Source organism: Vicugna pacos, chromosome 14 (assembly GCF_048564905.1).
Source record: "Vicugna pacos chromosome 14, VicPac4, whole genome shotgun sequence".
Taxonomy (NCBI): Eukaryota; Metazoa; Chordata; class Mammalia; order Artiodactyla; family Camelidae; genus Vicugna; species Vicugna pacos.
The window spans coordinates 15,867,983-15,890,635 of NC_133000.1; the positions used below are offsets into that span (position 1 = coordinate 15,867,983).

General features: G+C 41.0%; 1 protein-coding gene and 1 pseudogene across 13 annotated transcripts in view; one reads left to right on the top strand and one right to left on the bottom strand.

The window, feature by feature from the left end:
- The window catches only part of RCBTB2 (RCC1 and BTB domain containing protein 2), a 99,833-nt gene that overhangs the window by 35,950 nt on the left and 41,230 nt on the right, over nucleotides 1-22,653 (top strand). For 8 of the 13 annotated variants that reach the window (XM_072976235.1, XM_072976236.1, XM_072976233.1 and 5 more), the window contains exon 5: nucleotides 13,921-15,623. Coding sequence is in view for 1 of the 13 variants with exons in the window: in XM_072976242.1 (XP_072832343.1) it covers nucleotides 15,600-15,623 (24 nt within the window). In the remaining 12 variants the exon portion in view is untranslated. Of the gene's footprint in view, nucleotides 1-13,920; nucleotides 15,624-22,653 lie in introns of those variants that run through there. The other 5 variants (XM_072976245.1, XM_072976244.1, XM_072976242.1 and 2 more) reach the window with 3 other exon arrangements.
- On the bottom strand, nucleotides 4,115-5,476 carry LOC102525021 (tubulin alpha-1A chain-like; annotated as a pseudogene).

The following is a 22,653-nucleotide window of genomic DNA, read 5'->3' on the forward strand; positions in this document are numbered from 1 at the left end:
ATTGATCTGAAATTTCTTTTGAATGCCTTCTGGGCTAAAGAGAAGTTCAGAATTGAAATCATAGACTTCAGAAATGATAAAAATGAGAACCGCCTGTGGAATGTAATCAAAATAACACCCTGAAGAGAACTCATTGCCTTACATTCATTTATTAGAACAGGCACAATGAACATAAAAGGTCAAAGCCACTGACCAAGAAGCTGGCAAAAGAACAACATTAATTCAAGGAAAGTTTGAAGGAACAGATCCATAAAAATAAAAGCAGGAAATAATTTAAAAAAAAAAAGGGAGAAAAGTAGACTGATCAACAATACCAAAAGCTGATTCTATGAAAAGAGCAGTGAAACAGACAAACTTATGAAAAGTTTTTAATTAAAAAAAAAAAGTTGAGAGTGAGACAGAGAGGAAGAATGTGTCAAAAGCTGGATTCAGACAGCCTAGCTGGCTTGCACAAGTTACTTAATCTCTTTAGGCTTAATTTCCTTATTCATAAAATAAGGACAGTAATACAATGCTTATTTCATGAAGTTGCTGTGAGGGTTAAATTAGGTCATACGTAAGAGCTTAGCACAGTGCGTTACACATAATATGCATCCAGTAAATATTATCATTATGATTAATTGTGTCTGGTACCTGGCACATTGTAGGTACTCCAAAAATGGTAGTTCCTCTGCTCCTTGCTGCCATGGTTTCACACATCAAATCATTTTCTATATTCATGTCTTATCACTAATTTATATTCTAAAATCAGATCAGCTCAAGGCAAAGGAGGTGAGCTGAGACAGTAGTTTGGAGAACAATGCCAAAAACATCAGCATTGTGTCTAAAAAAGTTTTGACATGTGATTACAGGCTGTGTGTGTGAACAGAAGAGAACCACACAGCTCAGTAGTGTTGGCTTCCTGACGTGGTCCCCAAAACATAATTGTCCATCTGGGACGGATGCGGTCTGGGAGCCCTGTATCCTCTGATGTGAGCTGGAAAGAGTAGCCCTGGCATCAGAACAGTCGTCTTCGAGTCCCAAGTACTGGGAACAAAATAGGGGACTAGTGGGCTTTCTCAGGATTGTCTGTCTGGGGCAGGAATTTCTCTGAACTTTTAGGGAGACGTGGGAGACATATTTGAGCCATGAGTTAGTTTGAATGGCCCCACTAGGGAAAGGAAAGGGAAGGAGGATATGAGGCCACAGGAACCAGGAAGACTGGTTAAACTAGGACTTGATATTCTGATGAATTTAGTAAGCGGAAGTGCTCAGTCACGGAGATCACAAGGGGTTCAGGGTTTGTGAAATACGAAAAGGGCATTGAAGCCCAGAGCTGAGCCAGAGAAGAGCTACCTGGAAATCCTAATCAGAGGGAAGACCAAATCCTGTTGAAAGAGACCGAAATTAGAAGTGAGTTGAGGTTGGAAGGGAGTTTCAGAGATGATGGGGTACAGCCGCAGCCAGGAAGAATTCTGTCACAAATTCCTGATTTCTTGATGATGTATTTCCTGCTTATTTTGCAGCCTCGTTGTAAACCACTGACTAATAATTGATCCCTAATTTGCCCAAAGTCTCACTCTTCACTTCTCCTTCAACATGGTGCTTGGGAAGTGCTCTGGGAATAGGAGCTATAGCCATTTGTGTGGTGATGTTGGGACAAGGGTTCAGGACATGCTCCACGCACCTGGCTGGGTAGGTCCAGGGAGCAGGACCAGAACTTTTCCACAGACCTCTCTCCTTTTAATTTTAGGAACCCTAAAGGTGGACTTACTCCAACCCATTACATGGGCAATTTCATTTCAATGTACAAAAATAGAAAATGGGTGAAGGGTGTTAGTTGCACAGTGATGGATGGTAAGTAGGCCTTTGATGGTGATCACTTTATAGTGGATACAGGTTATACATATAATAATAGTGGGGTCACCTGAAACTTACATAATGTAATGTACCAATTTTACTTCAACTTTTTTTTTAAGAAAGCTTAAAAAACAAATTTCATTTTGGTCCTCATTTCACTGTGATACATTTGAGATCATCCATCTATATCGAGCTCTATCGAGCTCTGGAAACATTACACCAGGCCCTGCAAAATGAGATGATGACTTAGTTTCCAGGTTTTCTGTAGTGACTGGGATCTGAGATGCCAAACGCTAGCTATGAACTAGCACACTAGATAAGAATCTTAGAAGGGGAGAGGATTAACTAGACCCTGGTACTAAATAATAAAATCTCAACGAAGTTTCTCCTAGCTGGGGTCTTAAACTCTCTCACTGACCTGTGCCTTGTATTTTTACCAATGGGGGTGGCAATCCCGACCCAAAGCAGACCTGAGAGCCTGAGATCCTGGCTTTCGGATGGCTTGACAGGGAGACAGCCCCAGCCATTCCTCCTGGTTGCCGATTTGCTATGGTATCACCTCCAGATCCACACCGGCTCAGGCTGGAGGGGTAATGTCACTTTTGAGTTCTGCTGTTGCAGAGAAGCCTTAGGAAGGCCTTGTCTGACGCCTGGCCAGACTTCGGAACAGTCTGTCCCCTAACAGGCAGTTGGAGTGAAGAGCCAGATGTGCAGGAAGGCTGCAAATGACCGGGCCCACTTGAGAAGCTGGAAGAACACTCCTAGCTGAAGGTACGAGGGCCATCACCTCACTGAAGACTCTGAGGACAGAGCAGGGAGAGGACACCAAGGCTGTCATATGGCCCTGGAATCGAGCGCCTGCTGTACTTGTACTGGGGTCGGGGCCGCATCCCTGCCTGTAAGGGGAGGTGAGTCCTACTGTCAGTCAGCAGGTGAAGGGGTGGATCTATTGGACTGAAGAACAAACCTACAGATAACCTGGCTCAGAGTTTCAACACTTCCACGCTGGCTGCCAGGAGCAAGCTGTGCCTCCTTCAGAGCTCTGACTCAAAAACCTTGCTCTCAGTTTCCCTTACTGCAGCTGAGATAAGTTAAATCCTGCTTGAAGACTCCATTGATGTTAAGAGAGGACAAGAGAGGAATGACCATAGAGATTGTTAAGTAGTTGCTTAATCACTCCTTTCTGCTCTCCATCCCCAAACCAGCTCTCAAATTCACACTTGCTTTGTCTCTCATCTGGACTCTTCCAGCCACTTCTCAACTTGTTTGCCTAGGTCCCCTGCAAGCCATCCTCCAGACCCTAGCTGATCTCCGTTTAAAATTCATCGATGCCCTCAAGGAACTGTGTTTCTAGACTCATCTCCAGTCTGTCTCCTCACATGTCCTCATGGCATTTCCCCACTTAATGAGGTCCGGGAGAACAAGGTTATCTCCCACACTGATTTTGCCAGAGCAACTATGCTAACACAGGGCACACAGCACATGGGTCATAGGTATTTGCTGATTCTATTTCTTTTGTCCACTATCATAGTCAGCATGGCCCTGGGTCCCTGTGCTGATAGCCTGCCTGGCAGAACTGGCCGCGCAAAGGGAAATTAAATAAAGGAAGAAAGGCCCTTTTTTGATTTTACTCTGGAGGCCTAGAATTTTAACACCTTTTTGTTTTAAGAATATGCAATTCCTTGGGAGAATTAAATGTGCCAAAGAAATTAAAATTTCTTAAATGTAGGCTAAAGGGTGACTACTTAGTATTTTTACCATTAAGTGAAAATTGGCCAGTTTCATTTTCTTGGTGACTGGAAAATGTCTCTCTAATAAAACTCATGTTTTTCTCAGTGTTTTCCACAACAGGATGGTTGTACCCCACTGGGTTAGAGAGTATTGTTAATTGTAACAATAAGATACACAAAGAAAAAAATGTCAGAATTTTTCAGATCAGGAAATGCTTAAATGTTTCCAACAAATGTTTATCAGGAAATGTTATTCCAGAATCAAAATATTTCCTGTCTGATGATTATGCCATGGAGAATAATCATGTGATGCCAGTTATGGGGTCTTTTTTTTTTTTTTCATTTAAGACAGGGAATACTTTATTCAGATCCATCAGAGAAATGGATAGCTTGGGCCTGTAACAAAGCGTTGTGTTTTAAAGCATAGGTCAGTAATTGTGTATGAGAGTATACACTGCTACATACAAATTAACTGATCAGACCACAATTTTTCTATGTTTAAAACAGAATAAGCTTCCCTGTAAAAGCAGCACCTTTGTGACATTTTAACTTGAGTATTCCTCTCCTTCTTTCTCTCCCTCTCCTTCAACAGAATCTACACCAACTTCCTCATAATCCTTCTCAAGGGCAGCCATGTTCTCATGGGCCTCAGAAAACTCTCCTTCCTCCATGCCCTCGCCCACGTACCAGTGAACAGAGGCACACTTGGCACACATCAGGTCAGACTTGTGGTCCAGCCGAGCCCAGGCCTCGGCAGTGGTTGTGGTGTTGCTCAGCATGCACACAACTCGCTATACTTTGGCCAGGTCTCCACCAGGTACCACCAGGTGGGAGGCTGGTAATTAATGCCGACTTTGAAGCCGGTGGGGTACTAGTCCACAAACTGGATGATACGCTTGGTCTTGATGGTGGCAGTGGCAGCATTGACATCTTTGGGGACCACGTCACCACGGTACAACAGGCAGCAAGCCATGTATTTACCATGGCGAGGGTCACATTTCACCATCTGGTTGGCTGGCTCAAAGCAAGCGTTGGTGATCTCTGCTACAGAAAGCTGTTCATGGTAGGCTTTCTCAGCAGAGATGACAGGGGCATATGTACAGAGGGAAGTGGATGCGAGGATAGGGCACCAGGTTGGTCTGGAATTCTGTCAGATTGACATTCAGGGCTCCATCAAACCTCAGGGAAGCAGTGATGGAGGATACAATTTGACCTAGCAACCTATTCAGGTTTGTGTAGGTTGGGCGCTCAATATCGAGGTTTCCTTGACAGATGTCATAGATGGCCTCATTGTCTACTATGAAAGCACAATCAGAGAGCTCCAGGGTGGCGTGGGTGGTGAGGATGGAGTTGTAGGGCTCAACTACAGCTGTGGAAACCTGGGGGGGGGCTGGGTAAATGGAGAACTCCAGCTTGGACTTCTTCCCATAATTGACAGAGAGACGTTCCATCAGCAGGGAGGTGAACCCAGAGCCAGTTCCCCCACAAAAGCTGTGGAAAACCAGGAACCCCTGAAGACCTGTGCACTGGTCAGCCAGTTTCCGAATTCGGTCCAAGATGAGGTCAATGATCTCCTTGCCAATGATGTAGTGACTGCGGGCATAGTTGCTGGCAGCATCTTCTTTGCCTGTGATGAGCTGCTTAGGGTGGAAGAGCTGGCAGTAGGTGCCAGTGCGAACATCAATGACTGTGGGTTCCAGGTCTACGAACACTGCCCTAGGCACATGCTTGCCAGTGCCTGTCTCACTGAAGAAGGTGTTGAAGGAGTCGTCTCCTCCCCCAGTGGTCTTGTCACTTGGCATCTGGACATTGGGCTGGATGCCGTGTTCCAGGCAGTAGAGCTCCCAGCAGGCATTGCTGATCTGGACACCAGCTTGGCCAATATGGATGGAGATGCACTCACACATAGTTGCTGTTTTGCGGCTACTGAGGAGATGGCAGAGAGGAGGAGGAGTGGCTGTTGCTTCTTACAGCACGACTCTTAAGCAGTCGATGTAAGAGAACCTCAGTTATGGAGTCTTATAAAAAAAGTTTTATGATGTGATGTATTTATTGGGGAGAAAAATCCAATATAAGTAACATGAGATAAATGAGAATTGCCCAGAATCATACTTTTAGAAAAACTTTATTATTCACATTAAAATTTAAACCTTTTAGAAAAATATAAAGAATAAAGTAGAAACTCACCAATATCTCACCACTCAGAGATGACTACTCTTAATATTTAAATGAACATAATTCCAGGCAGGTCTTGGTGTAAATATATGCATTTGTGTTCAGTTTTATGTCAATAGTCTTAATGATACATATCAGCGACATATCATAGATATATTTCCATGTCAGTAAGTCAGGAACGGCAGTACTAGTGCTCATAATTGTGCGTGTGTATCACATGTATCCATTGGGATGTTCCAAGCTTCAGCAGCAGCTGTCCAAATATCAAGTCCTCAAGTGACAGTGTAAAGGGAAGAAGAGGGCAGTTGGGTGGGCAGAGGGGTCTTTCTTCAACATGACCTTCCTCCTAAGGGTCTACCGCCAGGACCAGTCACCTGCCCACCCCAGACACTGCCAATGAGAATGAATTGATATGGCAAGCCATGATTTCTTCTCTGGGACTGATTACATTGCTACCTAAACAAAAACAGGATTCTATAAGCAAGAAAAAGGGATGAAACACATGAAGCAAGGTTAAAGCCATAAATTCACAATGATAACAACTAACAAACTCATTTGGTCCCTGTTGGAGTATGTTAGTTAAACAACTCATTGTTTTTGCAAACTGGCAAATTAAGAGAAAGAATTAAATGCTTATCCTGCTCTTTGTATCTCACTGGGAAAGCCAAATCATCAAGGAAAGTAGTTTCCCTTTGTCAAAGTATTTCAGCTAATAAATGGAGGAGAAATGATGGAATCAAGATATTACCATTTATAACACCAGATACTAATCTACTTCAGTGGACTAAATGCAGTGTAGTACGTAAAGGCATTGAGCATCAACAACTACTGACATCACAGAAAGAAACAGCCCAACGTTCTATGCCTTCTGATGGAAGGATACAACACCATCTGAGAAGTCATCTCGCCAAAAAAGAATCTGAATCTAACCAAGACTCAAGGTTATCATTTACAGGAAGTATGAAGAGCACATTCAGGAAAATCCAGATTTTGGAAAATTTAAGAGGACAAATAACCTGGTTTCTTTAACAAATAAATTTCAAGGAAACAAAAGGAACTGAAGAGGATTAAAAGATTAAAAGGATTAAAAGAGACTTAAAAGACATTATCAACCAATTGCAGTGTGTAGACTTTATTTGAATCCCAAGTCACGCAAACTGTTAAAAAATATATAATACTTGGGAGGTAATTAAAAATTTGAACTCTGAAAGGATGTCTCACAATCAAAGAATTAGTGTTAGTTTTTCAAAGTAGGATAATTTTTTTTTTTACAAAAGAGTTCTTATCTTTTAGAAAGTCCATTGAAATATTTACAGGTGAAATGGTAAGATGCTTCAAAATAGTGTGGTTGTGGAGAGATGAATTGAGAAAACAACTTTGGCTGTGAACTGCTAATTGACGAAGCTGAACAATGAGTACGTGGGTGCTTATTAATCATTATGTCTATTTTTGTATATGTTTTAAAATTTTCTTAATAAAAAGTAAAAGAAAGGAGGGAAGAAAGGGAGTGAGGGTGGCTTTTAGGCAGGCAACCAACAGTATTTGCCACACTTTAATTTATCTAATTAGTTTGCCATAGAATATATAGGCTGTTTCCCATTTTTCCTAATTATAAAAATTCTGTGATCTATATCCTTCTACATACATCTTTTCATATTAATAGATTCCGAAAGGCAGATTTATCGAGTCAAAAGACAAATTTAATACGTTAAGTCAAACTGCCTTTAACAGGGCTCTAATGAACTACACTTTCAAATGGATTTTTAAATTATTTCAATAAAATCATTGATATTTTTTATTAGAATAGCATTAGACTTATAAATTAATTTTAGGAAAATTGACATCCTCACGTTGTTGAATCTTCCTATCTAAAAACAGCATGCTTCTCCATTTTGCCTTCCTTAGTCTTAGTAGGTTTTCTTATTGATTTTTGTGTATTGATTTTGTAACTGGCCACATGGCTAAACTCTATTATTCCTAAAAGTTTTTCAGTTTATTTTCTTGGGTTTTCAAGGTGGCGTTTGACAAAAAGATGGAGAAAAGCTTAAATCCTGCTCTTGACCTGCCTTTCTTTAAAGTCCCCAAGAAAAGTACATGCACATACACACACAAAACCAAAGCAAGGCAAATGATCACTGTTGTTACGTGGTGACTTCCCTGGGCTCTAATGTTGAACTCAAGTAGATTAGGCTACACTGTGGTACTATAGATGCCTACAGGACTTAGAAGCAAAGCAGGCCATGAATCCTGTCCTGAGTCTTGGCTCTGGTCCCTGCAATGCAGGATAAGGACAAGCCAGAGCACTTGGTCAGGAGAAGTCTGTATTAGAGCAAAAAAGCTTTTGCTCCAATGCTTGTGGCAATTGGATTATCACTGAGCTTGCCTTGCTTTTCAGGCACAGGAATGAAGAGCCGCAGATGGAGTTCATATGTTGGTTGCCTCCCAGGAGGGGGCTCTGACATGTTTTCCCTCAGGCCTTTCAAAAAAGGAGTCACAAGAACCACTCCCAGTGCCTCCCACTGGACAGAATGACACAATAACAGCTCCATTCTCTGGGGGCAGGTACCCACAAAGTCCCTTTGAACTTGACCAGTCCAAAAAGTTGAATGGAAGAGGGGGTAGGGAATAGGGGCTGTGAGCATCCCTTGGCCAACAAATCTAACTGGATCATCTATAAATAATGATAAATTTCCTGCATCCTTTTCAGTCTTCATATTCCTTACTTTACTTTCTTATCTAATTGCATTAGCTGGTCCTTCCAGAATAGCATTAGAGCATTAATTAGAAATAAGAGGCACCATTGTTTTATTACTATATATAATGAACATGAATTTCACCATTAAACATGAAGCTAGCTTTCAGGGTGTGTATGTAGTCATTTACTAAAATTTCCTTTATCAAAAATGAATATTGATGATTGAATTTTATCAAACACGTTCTCAGCATCAATCAAAATATCGTATCCCTTTGACCTATTATCATGGAGAAATATATGAATCAGTCTTTTCTCAAAATCTTCTCAAATATGTCTTCTCCTCTCTCTTTAAGCCCAGCTTGCTGTCATACTGAGTTCAAGGACTCCTGGGCTGATGCAGTAGAGCCTTAACGTGGTCCCCCTGGCTCCAGGCTCACCATCCTCCCCCCTGCACAATGGCCCCCTCAACACAAAGGGAATGACATAGTCCTCCTGCTTAAAATCCTTTGTTGGATCCTGTGATGTGTCTTGTTGCTGTACTGTCAAGGCCTTTTATGATTTGGCCCATTACCTTTCTAACTGATTTTGAAAGAGGCCACACAGTCCAGTGGAAAGAACTTGGCCTGGAATTGGAGATGGATTTGAGTCATAGCTCTGCCTCTTAACTAGTTATGTGACTCTAGGCAAGTGGCTGAAGTCTCCACTGCTTGAACTATAAAAAAGGGCCAGAATTATTTAAGTTGCAGGCTCTTGAAAGAATCAGTTGAGATAATGTACAATAAGAAGCCCAGCCCTAGAAAGCACTCAAGAAATCATTGCTACTTTAATCACCTGTCATTGCCCTAACTCCTCCATATCGCCTTCATTCTAGTCTTGCTCAGCAACTTCTAATTCTCTAACACAACATACTCTTTCTTATTCTACTTCAGGTGTAGAATTCTAACACCCTAACACCCCCATCCCTAACTGTCATTCTCTTAGCAAACTCATAATCCTTAACCCTGAAGCTCTCTCATTGGGGAAGCCTTCTTTGACCTCCTCCTGGTAGTTTGTGGTTCTGTCAGTGTTGCCAAAGTAACATGTATATGTATCCACTATGACTTTTATCACTTTGTATTCTTATGCCACGCTGGGATACACCATACTATATAGTGTGGTGAAGAGCAAATGTCAGTAAAGGTACAGTGTAACTGATGTCTCTCTAAAACACAGAGACCCCGGCATTGCTGCTTGGGTGCCTCCCATATCAGTGCAACCTGGGCACTTACTCTCTCCCACACTCTCTCCTGGGGCCTCAGGAGAGTCACCTGTACTGACTCAGGAGTGGCAAAGGAGGAGGATACTACATGGTATCTGCAGAGTTATATACTAGAACACCCCATCCTCCAGCCCCCATGGGATTTAAGGAGAGCTAATATTCCCACAAGGTTGCCCTTTGATGCAGGGGTCAGAAAGCTGTTGTGGCCTGGCTATATTTTCAAAGCTATGACCTGCAGAAATATAGGTTATAATAGCAATGACATTATCTGCAGTAATATTTGAAAAGAAATTATAAATGATGAGAACATAGACAAAAAAAATAGAAGCATAAAAGAAAAATGCCTATCTGGTGTCAAGGCTATCACCTCTCTTCTAACCAAGGAATGCGTTGTGTTTAGTGGTCTTCTTGCTTCTCCTTCCCCTCCTCCCTGCCTTCTCCCTCCCCTTCCTCCACCTCTCCTCTTCCCTGGAACTGCTCCCCCCAGTCAGACTCCTTGCCCAAACCAGTCCTTCTCAACCTTCAGCTTCTAGTCAGTCAGCTTTCCCAGAATATGGTCAGCTGATTCAACCCAAGTCTTTGCTTTATCTTAGCATTTGCAATATATTATCTTAAACATAGGAGAGGAAACTTAGAAATGTAATACAAATACCAATTTCATAAAGCCTCGAGGAATTTAAGATCTGGAAAACAAATCTGCTTCCTCAGATTATACCCAATCAACAGTACACAGCGCATCAAAGTGCTGACCTCATTCATTTATTCATTCAATCCTTAACAGGGTAACCTTTGGATACATTTACCTGTGCTTAGTTTTTGCTGCTAGAGACTTGACAAGGAGGAAAGAAAGAAAAATTTCCTCCTCCCTGAAGGATAACTGGATTTTTCTGAATTCCTAAGAAAAAAGTTAAAAGTTAAGAGAAATTTTCTCTCTCTCTCTTTTTTAAATTGGGGCCTTGGTGTCTAGATATCTGGAAAGAATAAAGCAGTATGAAATCTTTCTGTTTTGGGAGGTTTTAAAAGGGAATACTGTCCCATTATGACTGGGTCCTCATTGTGGACTGGAAAAAGGATAAAGTCTCCAGGTTTCATTAGAGTAGAGTCATGAATCTGTTGGGATCAGAGAAGTGGCAGAACACTGGGGGAAATAGCCCCAGGAGTGGCTGGAGGAGTTGAACACTAAAAAATTGTATCTTGAGGACACATGAAATTATTAGGGAAGTGAGAAGATAAAGGAGTCCAAAGACTGAACTCTGGGCATGCCTATGACTAGAGATGCAGGAATGAGAGGTAATCAGCCAATGGAGTTGCCGGTGAGGTAGAAGAATTAAGAAGGAGGGGACCCTAAAAGGCTAAGCAAAGAAAGCGAATGCTTCAAGACTTCAGGGGTGAGAAATTCTTTCCAATACTGCTGACAGTTCAAGTAAGATAAATGAGAAGTAACCACTTATTTAACCCAGGGAGGTCATTGGTGACTTTGCCAATAACAGTTTCAGTGGAGAGGTAGAAACAAAAGCCTGGTTGGGGTGGATTCAATGAATAGGTGGAGGGGATTAGGATACAGTGAGTATAAATGGCTCTTTCAAGGAGTTCTGCAAGAGAACAGAGAAATACGGTGGTAGCTGGAGGGGGACACATTGTCAGGAATTTTTTTAAAAATGGGAAGATGGTACACAATGTTAACATGCTGTGGGAATGACCCAGCATAGAGATAAAACATAATAAGGTAGGATTGAAAGTTGACAACTGCTAGAGTAACAACTCATGCAAGTAGAAGACAGATCTAGTACAAAAGTGGAAAAGTTGGACTCAGGAGCATGGGCAGTCCATTCTCAGTAACAAGAGGGAATACAGAGTACACAGGTCCAGATGTAGGTGCGAGGGACTGAATATTTCTCTCCCCCAAATTCATATGTTGAAATCCTAACCCCTAATGTGATTGTATTAGGAACTGAGGCCTTTGGAAAGAAATTAGGTCGTGAGGGTGGACCCTCCTGTTTGGGATTAGTGTCCTTATAAAAGGATCCCAGAATGCTCTCTTGCCTTCTTTCCAGTATGCGAGGATACAGTGAGAAGATAGCAGTCTGCAACCCAAAAGAGGGACCTCACCAGAACCCAGCCATCCTGGCACCCTGATCGTAGACTTTCAGCCTCTAGAACTGTGAGGGATAAGTTTCTGTTGCTTATTGACCACCCAGTCTATGGCAGTTTGTTAAAGCAGCCAGAACTGACTAAGACAGTAGGTAAACTTGACAGATGTGGTGATGGGAATTTTAACCTCTAACGACCTATAATGTCTGAGTACAGCTTTCTAGTCCAAAGAATTTAGCAATACTGTGAAGTCAACAGACTAAAAAAATTTTAAAGGAACTTGTATGTAATCTAGTCATCTTTCCTTCCTTCTTTTAATTTTGAACTCCCTGGAAAAAGTTGTTGGTCCTAAATAAAATTGAAGTATTGAATCAGACACATTCTTTTTAATGTAGATTTTATAAAAAGAAACACTTTTAACTTCTGAGGAAATACTCACAATTTAAAAAATAATAATAAATAAAATGTTTTTATTGTTAGACAATTGTCAGGATTCAGCTGGAACACAGTGTAAGGAATGTACGAACTTCAGCTGTCCATAATGTGGAAAAGGTGAAACGTTCAAGGCAGCAGATCTGGCCTTGGGAGCTGATGGAAGTGACTTAATCTCTTGGAATCTGAGTTGCTTTAGCTGCTAAACCAAGGATAACCTCTGCCTTTACAGGACTGGTGTGAGCTTTAGATGAGATAATATAGGGAAAGCTGTTGGTATAAAATAGCTATTCAAAAAATTGCAGTTATCATTATTAAATCTATCATTTGAGCTTTTTCTGAGGACAAACATATTAACTGATAAATTTCCTCCATTTACATAACTAGAGGGGGAATCGGGGCAGGCACATGGGGCTGCTCTCTCTCTGTACTATTTTTGGAACTTCATGTGAATCTATAATTAAAGTAAAAAGTTACAGTGAATTTCTTCTGTCTAGAGTTCTATGGGAAGTACCTGTACCTTCCTACCTAGTGCAACGGCAGGATTGCTGTTATCATTCATTTGAATGATAATGAAATCCTGCTATTCATCTTAGGAGTGGATGTTGCACTGAAAAAAGCATTGAAACTATGAATCCAAGTACTTGAGACAACTTACTTCACAATCAAGGCATCTGTAAAATTAGGATATATATTTAATCTCTCTCAGCTCTATGATTTTCTAAGTCTTATGGTACAAAGCAACAGTTAATTCAAAGAAATATAAACTACCAACCTTTGCTAAATAAATATGCTAAGAATGATTAAAGAATAAATATTTACTTACTGCATAGTATAACTTAACATAGTATAAAGGGAGAAATTAAAATATTATATACATGTTAAGATTATTGTACTTAAAATGTTATATAAATCCAAATTTTTATATTTAAAATATTATATGGATTCAAAATGTGAAATCAGATGCCTACCTACAGAGCTGGGTACATTTTTGATCACAAAAAAATGCACTATTGTCAATCTACATGTTAAATACTAATAAAGTTTGATTTCTTAATTTAGATTAAAATAGAGATAGTCTAATAATTTCTTCCCACATTCCAACTGCTTGAGGGGTCAGATTTGTTATAGGAAATTTCCTTGTCTATATTCTGGGACTACACCGGTTGAAATCTCTGTTCTGATCATTGTTGCCGTAATCACAATTTAACGTTAAGTTCTCTGTTAGCAGTATGTTTCAGTGGTAGATATCAGAGAAAGTCTATGCTATAAAATGTCTTACTGTTTTTCATCATTTAGGAATAATCTCAGGACTAAGAACTTCAGGTCTTTTAAAAAGTATTGATTTTATGTAAAAAATACCCAAATTTTTGAAAAATACTAATTTCTAAAGCAGTGTTATTTCTGTAGAGAAAGAATAACTATATAGGTTGATTTGTAAATTATGTATGGCATTTTGTATGGAACTGGTTTCTGATTATTTTACTCTCTAAATGGTGACTCAAATGCCTTAAATACAAAGTAGTTTGGATAAAGGGAAAAAGTGGCAGGAAACATGTTTGAATGTTTGAATTAGAAATCAATCCTGTTGCATGAATCAACTCTAAACTTGTTGAATGATGAATTTTAGCTTTGGTGGTGATCAGAAGGAAAGTCTTTTCCTGAACAGAAAAATAACAGTGATTTTTTTTTTAATGCAGACTCAGTATTATGCTGCTTTGCCACAAGGAAAAGAGGAAGCTGAAACGTGATTGATCAGAACACAGGAAAAGGTGATTTGAAGCCTTTTTGGATTAGGTATCAATCACACTTAAAAGATGTGTTTATCCAGGCTGTCAGGCCGAAGAGAACTGGTACAAACCATTCAAAATGTTTATGTTCATGTTTTTCAATGCAGTTCAATGCAGTAAGCATATGTGAGGAACTAAAGGCCCATAATCAACATTAATTTGATTCCACAACCATTTCTTAAGCATTTTGCGGTACAGAAATTAATAAGGCATGATCTGTGCCCTCCAGAGTTTCACAATCTAGTGAGATATCATCACAAATCATTGTTATATTAAGAAGGTATGTTTAGTGATAACCCCACCTCATCTGACTACTTTCTTTAGTCTGGCCACCCTCTCCCTTAAATACTGTTAAAGAAGTGCCTTCTGATTATCCTTTTCAAATCAAAACTCCAAGCTGTCCTTTCAGTTATGGTTATGTCATAGTTTATATTAAAAGGCCAAAGGATAGCTGGTTGTTTGGGGCGGGGGGAGTTTATCTTACGCACCACCATGCATAAAAGCAAATAAATGCAAGCCTCCTTCTGGGGCTCAGAGGACTATACTCTGATGATAGACATAAAAGTCTGCCAAATATAGCAGCTGCAGTAAAAGCAGCTAGACATTCTGGAATGATGCTTATCCAATACAAAGGCCAGACCAAACGAAAGACTGACATGGTCATTCTAGGTTGAAATCTCGGTTATTCCATCTGGCTGTGCTACTTTAGGCAAATCATTTAAACGTTGAACCTGTGTCCTCATTTAAGCGCCAGCGTGAAAGCAATCAGCTCACTTCATGGGAACAGCTAGTAACCGTGGAGCATTTTACCAAAACCCACTCAGGCCAACGTAAGTGTAGTAAAGTGGGAGAAACCACTGCAAGTTACAAAGCTGTAATGCATTTTACTAAAATCTAAGGCCAGAAGAAGTGCAGTGTAATATAAGAAACTACTTCAAATTGGAGAGTGTGGTTGTTCCAGAAGACCTTGTTCGCAAGGTAACTCAGATCACCCGTTCAGCCTCATCACTGTTTATTTCAGCCTTTGTAGAAAGGTAAAGGACTTCAGCCCCACGGCATTGAGGGGAAAGCAGGGAAGCCACGTGAAGCGATCCGAGCTCCCTGATAGTGGGACCACTAGAAAAGCTGGGATAGGCTGGAGAGAGGGAGTGTGGAAACGGTTGCTGCAGCAGCATCCCTAGGCCTCAGCCTTCCGGGTCAGGTATCACCAAATTCCCAAGACTTTGGGGACCGGAACCCTGGAGGTGGGGGCGTCCCACTGGAGAATCCCGGGAAAAGGGCGGAGATGGACCCAGCCAGGGGTGCGGTATTCAGTTCTAGGGATCCGCTTGGAGCCGAGAGGGAGTCGGCGAGAAAGGGGCGGGGGCGGCAGTGGGCAGCCGGGAGGAGAGGAGGGGCGAGACGCCGTCGTCGGCCCCCTCCCCTCGCCTCCGGTGCGCTCCCCTCGTGCGTGCTCCCCTCCTCTCCCCTCCCCGGCAGGGCAACCGAGCGCATCCCGCCGAGGCCAGGCCGCTGCAAGGGGAGGCGCCAACTCGTCGCAGCGCCGGGCCCCCGACCGAGCAGTAACGGCGACCCAGGAGGCGGGGCGGATGTGGCTCCGGCCTGCGCTGAAGGTAAGGGCATGGGGGATAGCGTTCTAAGTCAAGAGGGGTGCCGGGCTAGAAGCGGGCCACCTCTCCCCGCCCGCGCGGCCCTAGCTGCGGGGGGCGGCGACACCGAGGAGCAGCCCCTGGGGCGAGAGCCCGTCCGAGCCGCGAGCCCAAGCGTCTCCATGCGTGCGCACGTTCGCTGGCTGGCCTGGGCACGGGGCGCTGGGGCAACACCCCCGCCCAGGTCAAGGGCCGAGATGGCGCGCGCGTGCGCAGGCCGGCTGGCGGGGGCTGGGCGCGCGGCTCCGGGGTTGTACCCCGACTCAGGACGCTGGCCGGGCGACGCTGCGCATGCGCGGTTCGGCTGGCGGAGGAGGCCGGCCGCGGCGAAGGTCACGTTTGGCGTGGTTCCAGGGCTGTTGCTTTCCTGGAGGCGTCCGTGGCTCAGGCCCGCGCGGCTGGGTCAGTCCGGGCCCGTGGAGGCACGTGCCTGGGAGTTTCGCCTCTGCTTTCCACTCTGCCCCGCGCAGACTGCTTTTGTCATTTCTGTCGCTCTCGAAGTGTTCATGTATCTAGTTCCCCAGGTCCCGGCCCGGAACCGGCTTGTTAAACTCATTACTATGCCTTCGACCTTTGGTCCTGATAGCGGGATATCTATCAGGGATAGCGCAGAAAGTTTGACTCAACTAGGCGAAGCTGTTTCGGAACTGTTGTGAAGGAATTGGGAGAAATCGCCATAAACATTTTAATTAAGCCAGAAGATACTGCTCTGCTCAGCCCCGGAAATAGAGATTTTTCAGACGCTGAAAACTCCCAAGTGCTCCTCCCTGGCCGAGAAAGAACTTCCTGCCTGAGTTGCAAGGCGAGTTCAGAGTGAACTTTTTGCTTTTATTCTTTAGGAAGTTAAATAAAATGTCCGAACTGTTCGAGCTCAGGACTGTAACAAAATTCATGTTGTAGAGCTTCCTGGTACCGCGCTTGGCGACTTAATTTTTGTCAGTGCGGAATGAAAGTGGTAGAGTTCACAGTGCTTTGGAACGACACTGTCCCCGGCCCCTCCCCCCCACCCCCCCGAAGTGACTGTTGAATGTTTCTTGAGCCTCTTGGCTTTGCACGCATCTGGTACTAAGTTCCTGCTTGGCTTTACACCCTCTTAGTGGCACTTAGTTACTAAGTCTACTCTCGGAATGGTTTTTAACAATGTCGTTACTGTGTGACTTGTAATCTTGTATGATGTGCTGATACAGACATTTGGAGGATGGAACAGAAGCAGCACTATCAGAGAATCTGAGAACGCTAGGTGAAATGTAATCTGTCTTTCTTGGAGCGCTAGGCAATATATACATGTTATTTAGTAGGTAAAGACAATTGGAATGATACATTCTTGCACACCCCACTCCTACCACTCAGTACTCACTGCTCTTACTGGGCTTCCCAAGCCGGCCTCCACCCTCAGGCCTGTGCATTTGCTGTTTTCTCCATGCTCAAAGCTCACTTTTCCCCTCCACCCGAATCTGCATGGCACCTGACTTTATTCAGGTCTCAAAATAATTGCCATCACTTCAGAGGTGACTACCTCATCTAAAACAGCCAGTACCCTTGCTGTCCAACCTCTTGTCTTGCTCTGTTTGGCTTTGTAGCCTTTTTTGGTGTCTGGTATGTATTTATGTGATCTGCCTCCCCCATAATCGCAACTCAGTAGATACCTGTTAACTGTTAAAAGTGAAATTGGAATTTAACTTGACTCCAGAAACATTTAGTGCTGAAGTCTAAATGCAGTGTGGATTGTTTGCTTGCTTGCTTGCTTGCTTGATTCATTCAACATTTATTGAGTGACTGTTTTGTATCAAGTCGTGTCTAGGTGTTTAGAGTATCTCAGTGAACAAAATAGACACAGAATTCATCCCTTTGGAGCTTACATCCTAGCAAAGAATGGTTAACAATAATCTCATCTAATTATTTGTTGTGTTAGAAAACTAAGTGCTATGAAATAAATGACAAAAGAGCAGAGAAAGGGGACCAGAGTACAGGGATGGGTTGCAATTTTAAACAGCATGATTATGGTGGGTCTGAAGGATAAACTGAAGGTGATGTTCATGATGGAGAACTGGTTTTTGGAATTAAATGATCTTTCTAGGAGAAATTTTTGTTTGTTTTTGTTTTTTGGGTTTGTTTGTTTTGCCATTCTCTGCTATGTCTTTCATGGGGCCCCGCACTATGACCGTGGTGACAAATGTAACTGTCTTTTATTATACATAGCTGAAAAAAATTTTTTCTTCAAGTAGAGTTCACATTATTCAGAATGTTACAGTTTAATACAGCACATCAAATGAAGAGACTGGGCTCTTGAATGGAAAAGACTAGCCAAACCAATATTAGAGGTGTGTTGAGAAAAAAAAAAGTGTTTTCACTTTGCAATTGCTTCTTAATGTCCGTCTGGCTGTGGGTGACTAGTGCAGTTGCTTTTTAAGAGTGGTGGTTGCTTTTCTTTATTTGAAACTGTGTTGACTATTCACCTGGTATGATGTCATGCTTTAAGATATTAACTTACTGCTTTTGGAGATTTCTGAATGAACCAGACAAGCCTAACCAGATTGTGGTCCAGAATTAAGGGATGCTTAGAGAAAGAGGCTGAAAGAGGAAAAGTTTTAGAAAATAAAGTGTTTTTCCTTTTAGGTCTTTTGCTTACGTGGATTACAAAGTTGGTTACAAACACTGTTTAGACATCAAGAGCTGTTAATCTGGAGCTGTAAGTGGAAGATACCCATGGCATTTGCTTATGACTTTAAGACTGTCATATTTAATTTAGGTTTTCACTTGGATAAAGTGGAATTAAAATGCCCCTAAGGTACTGCTACTCTGGAGGTTTACTGGAGTTGACTTGCTATAAATCAAAATTGACCAGGAAAGACAGATTTAAGACCAGGAGTGGAGTTATCAGAGTTGCAGAGTGGCGTTAAGGACTAAATGTTCAAAGCTGAAAATGGAGGCCTACATGGGGATATTTACTTCAAAGGAGCAGAGAGCTTGCCTCTCTGAAAGGGGTATTCATAGTATCCCCCACTGGAAGGCTGATACGGTCCTCGATTTCGTTATCCAGAAGCAACATGTGTCTAATTCACACAGTGATTCCATCTTAACAACGTGAAAGTCTCCAGGAAATTTAAGGCATAATAGTTTTTTTCAACATTAATCTGACATTGGAGTGTGTGTCTTCTATATGTCTTCAGCCTTACTAATCTAACCTGAGCTCATATCTAGTATATACCTCTCCCCATGGAAGACATTTTGAGCTGACAAGTACCAATGGGTGATAGTATGTGAGTAAATCATGAATTGTGACCACATTATAATATGTTCTGTATCAGGCTGAATGCATTTGACTGAACATCATGAATTGCAAATGGAAATGAGCCAAGGGCAAGAGGGGCTACCATGTCAAAGGAATATTTGTGTTGTGGGGCCAAGGTCTTTAACAATTAGGAGTCTCTTTATTAGGCATGGTAGGGGCTTTAAAGAAATGTATTAGATCTATAAGGATCTAAATTTCAAATGGATATACAAGTGTCTCAAGTACTGGTTCATTTTAGCTAGCATAACAACTTAAAATATTTATATAGTTTATGTTGATTATTTTTTATATTTGAAAATGACACTTTGCTTAGATGAAAAGACCAATGTTGAGTCCAGTAATGTATTCAAACTAAATACAGTTTTGCTTTGGGCTGAAGACCTGCTTCATCACTCTTAGTGAAATTTGGAAACCTTTTTACAATGGAGTAATTAAAATAGCAACTATATTTCTGTGTTGCTTAAGTCAGTTTGCTGTTTTATCATAAACATGTGACAATACCGCTTCCTTTGAGGTTGTGCTTTAGTTTTAGTTGTGCTTTTAGTTTTGCCCATCTTGTTTATAATTGTCCCACTTGAGTTAGCAGCTGTGTGGATATCTTACTGTTATTTTTCATTGACTTGTGACATCTCATTCAAGTGGAGGTAAATTATACCTATCATCTTTTTTTGCAGGTGATAATTGGGATCATGTTTAATTATTTTATTGTATCTATACATACTTATATTTCTAACTTATGGATGACACACCATTTAATGACTCAACTAAGCATATAGGTGGGACCATCATTATGCCATTGACATTTACTTCGTCTGGCGCTCATTAGCACACTGATACTGTGAACTGTGTCCTGAAAGACATTAGTTTTCCTTCATGTCGTGTTTCTTTGATTATAAAAGCGTCATCAACTGTGTTGCCCAGATGGGAGAATTTGTTAAAAGCATTGAGTTCTGTATTGCAAGAAAACTTTTTATATATATTGTGTTTTACAAGCATAGCTCTAGGGTTGACCTCATATTACTAAGTTGAGTTTTAAAAATACATGACACTGGGCTTTTCTCTGCAAAAATTCCTTCCCTCCCTCCCCACTTTTTCTTCTGGGATCACTTCTAGAGGACAGATACCAGCATTTAGAAACTTCCAATTAATTACAAAATACCAATTTACATGGCAAATATGTTCCCTCAGATACAGTGTGTCTAGCTTATTAGCTCTTAAGGCCCATGAATAACACTGGGTTGGGGTAATGCTGACACAAGCATCTATGAGATGGATATCCTTTTGTTCCCCATTATTATTATTATTTTTTATTTTACATATTTGCTTTCAGTTTAGTGCCTCCTGCAGGCACTAAATCAGTGTTTGTTGAATGAATTAGGCAAATGAATGTCCTATAATCAGTTTAACTCATTTAGGTCAGAGGCATTATCAAGTAATATGACACATTGTCCTATTAGCAGACACACTGATTAATACTGATTACCAACAATAACATGTAGAGACTGCCCCTTACATGCTTTGTGCCGGGAAATGAATTATTTATCCTGTTCTTCTAGAGGATTAGAAATGGATATGTTTATCATGTTCAGTTACAGACTGTCTTCTTGTCCATTAATCTTCAACTGTGTAGTTATTAAAGTTTAGGGAAAACTCTCAAAATACAACATATAAGAAAGAGAGTTATCTGTCCCAATCATAGATAATTTGGAAATAAATTATTGAGCTATATAAGTTTAGGAAAACAGCCAGACTAAGAAGTGTCATGCAAAGGATTACCTTAGTTGATATAAATTTGGTTTTGAAAACTCCTCTTGCAAAAACCTGAAACATTGGCTCTTGAGTGGCCAGTTTGGACCCTCTAAAGGCAGAGATCAGTGGCAGGAGCTTCTGGCTGGAGAAGATACTTATTCTCCTCTATTTTCTTTTTGTATTACAAGGCAAATATCAGTATAGTAAGATTCTTTATTTTTATTACGTTTAAACAAAATGAGGAAATGCGTAAGAAACTATTTTGTAAAGCCCAAGGCACTTTTAAATGAGCGATCATCCATACAGATGAGCCAAGTCATATATCCCAAAACAAATGAAATGAGAACCAGTGAAGTAGCATATAGTATCATATGGAACGATCTTCTGCCATGACACTATCACTGTGAAGATCTTCCCAATACAGATGCTCTCCTCTGCCCTGGCTCTGCAAGATGCGTTGTCCTCCTGTGCAGAAAAAGGGGACATGTATAAGCAGGTTAAGACCAGAAATAGAAAACACATTTTTGTCATTCTAACACACTTCTTTCTATTTCGAGTTTTTCTCCCTTGGCATTTAAGACACTATATCTATATGCGCATAGATAAAGTATTCCTGTGTGCAAGGTAAAGACAGTATTAGAATGGTGGTATTCTGATTCAGCAGTTTTGTTTTCCTTAACATTGGGTGACCTTATCCTCCCATATTAGGCGATTGATTTACTTTAAGCTTAAAATCTTGAGAACTGTCTTGTCAGATGGAAAAGCCAAGTCATACCAATTCACTGATAGGATTACATAGCAGATTTTGTCTTAGTCATTACCTCCATCAAAACTTTTTATGAGAAAATTACCATCAGGGTCTAGCCATGTGTATGTCAGTATCCATTACACATGAAAATTGTATTGTTTTCTGCATATTTTAAAAAATTATCAAGTAGTGTATCATACATATCATTCTGTGACTTAGTGATTTTTGATCAAAATTGGTTTTGGAGATTTGTCTGTGTTGATTCTACATAAGTTATTTTCATTGCTGGGGGGTATGCACATGCCACAGTTTATAAATTCTGTTGATGGAGCCTGTTGATCAATTCTATCTCCTATTCCTAGATTTTTTTTTTTTTTTTTTTTTTTTTTTTGCTGTTGCAAACAATTATGTATGTGCTCTAGAGTTCATCTAGGCCAGTGTTTTCCAGACTACAAGACATGACTTATTAGTGATCTTGAAATTATTTTAGTGGGCTGAAACCAGCAGTAAAAATATAGTGAAATAGAAAAAGATAAAATAGGCTAGTGTAGAACAGAATAATGTAAAATGTGAAAAATAGGAAAGACGGTATCCCTAAGTATCTCAAGTAATGAGAATTATTCTGTGAAACTTTTGTTTCAGCTGCACGTATATATCAAAAAAGATTGAAAGACACTGCTCTGGCCTAGAGATTGTTCAGTTGCTCTCAAAACTACCAGTTTACATTCCTTCCAGCAATATGAAGGTGATCTGCATCCTCACAAACACTGTGTATTGTCCCCTTTAATCTTGCAGATCTAATGGGTGGAATCTGGCTCACTGTGATTGCATTTCCATGATGAATTCCATGAGTTTGTTTATTAACTTCTTCCTTTGTGACTTTTGTGAATTGCCTGTATCCTCTGTCTATTTCAAAATTGGATTGCTTGTCTTTTTCTTTGATTTTTAGGTGTTCTTTATATGCTGTCAATACTAATTCTTTGCCAGCTATCAGTTATACATGTTGAAAATATCCTCTCCCATTCTGTGGCTTGTTTTTTCCCTTTGTTCAGTTTTGTCTTTTATTATGCCAATGTTTTAAGCTTTACTGTAGTAAAATTTCCCAGTCTTTTCTTTGTGGTTTATGCTTTTGTGTCTCACTTAAGAAATCTTTCCCTATCCTGAAGTCATAAAGATATTTTCTATAGTTTCTTCCAAAAGTTTGA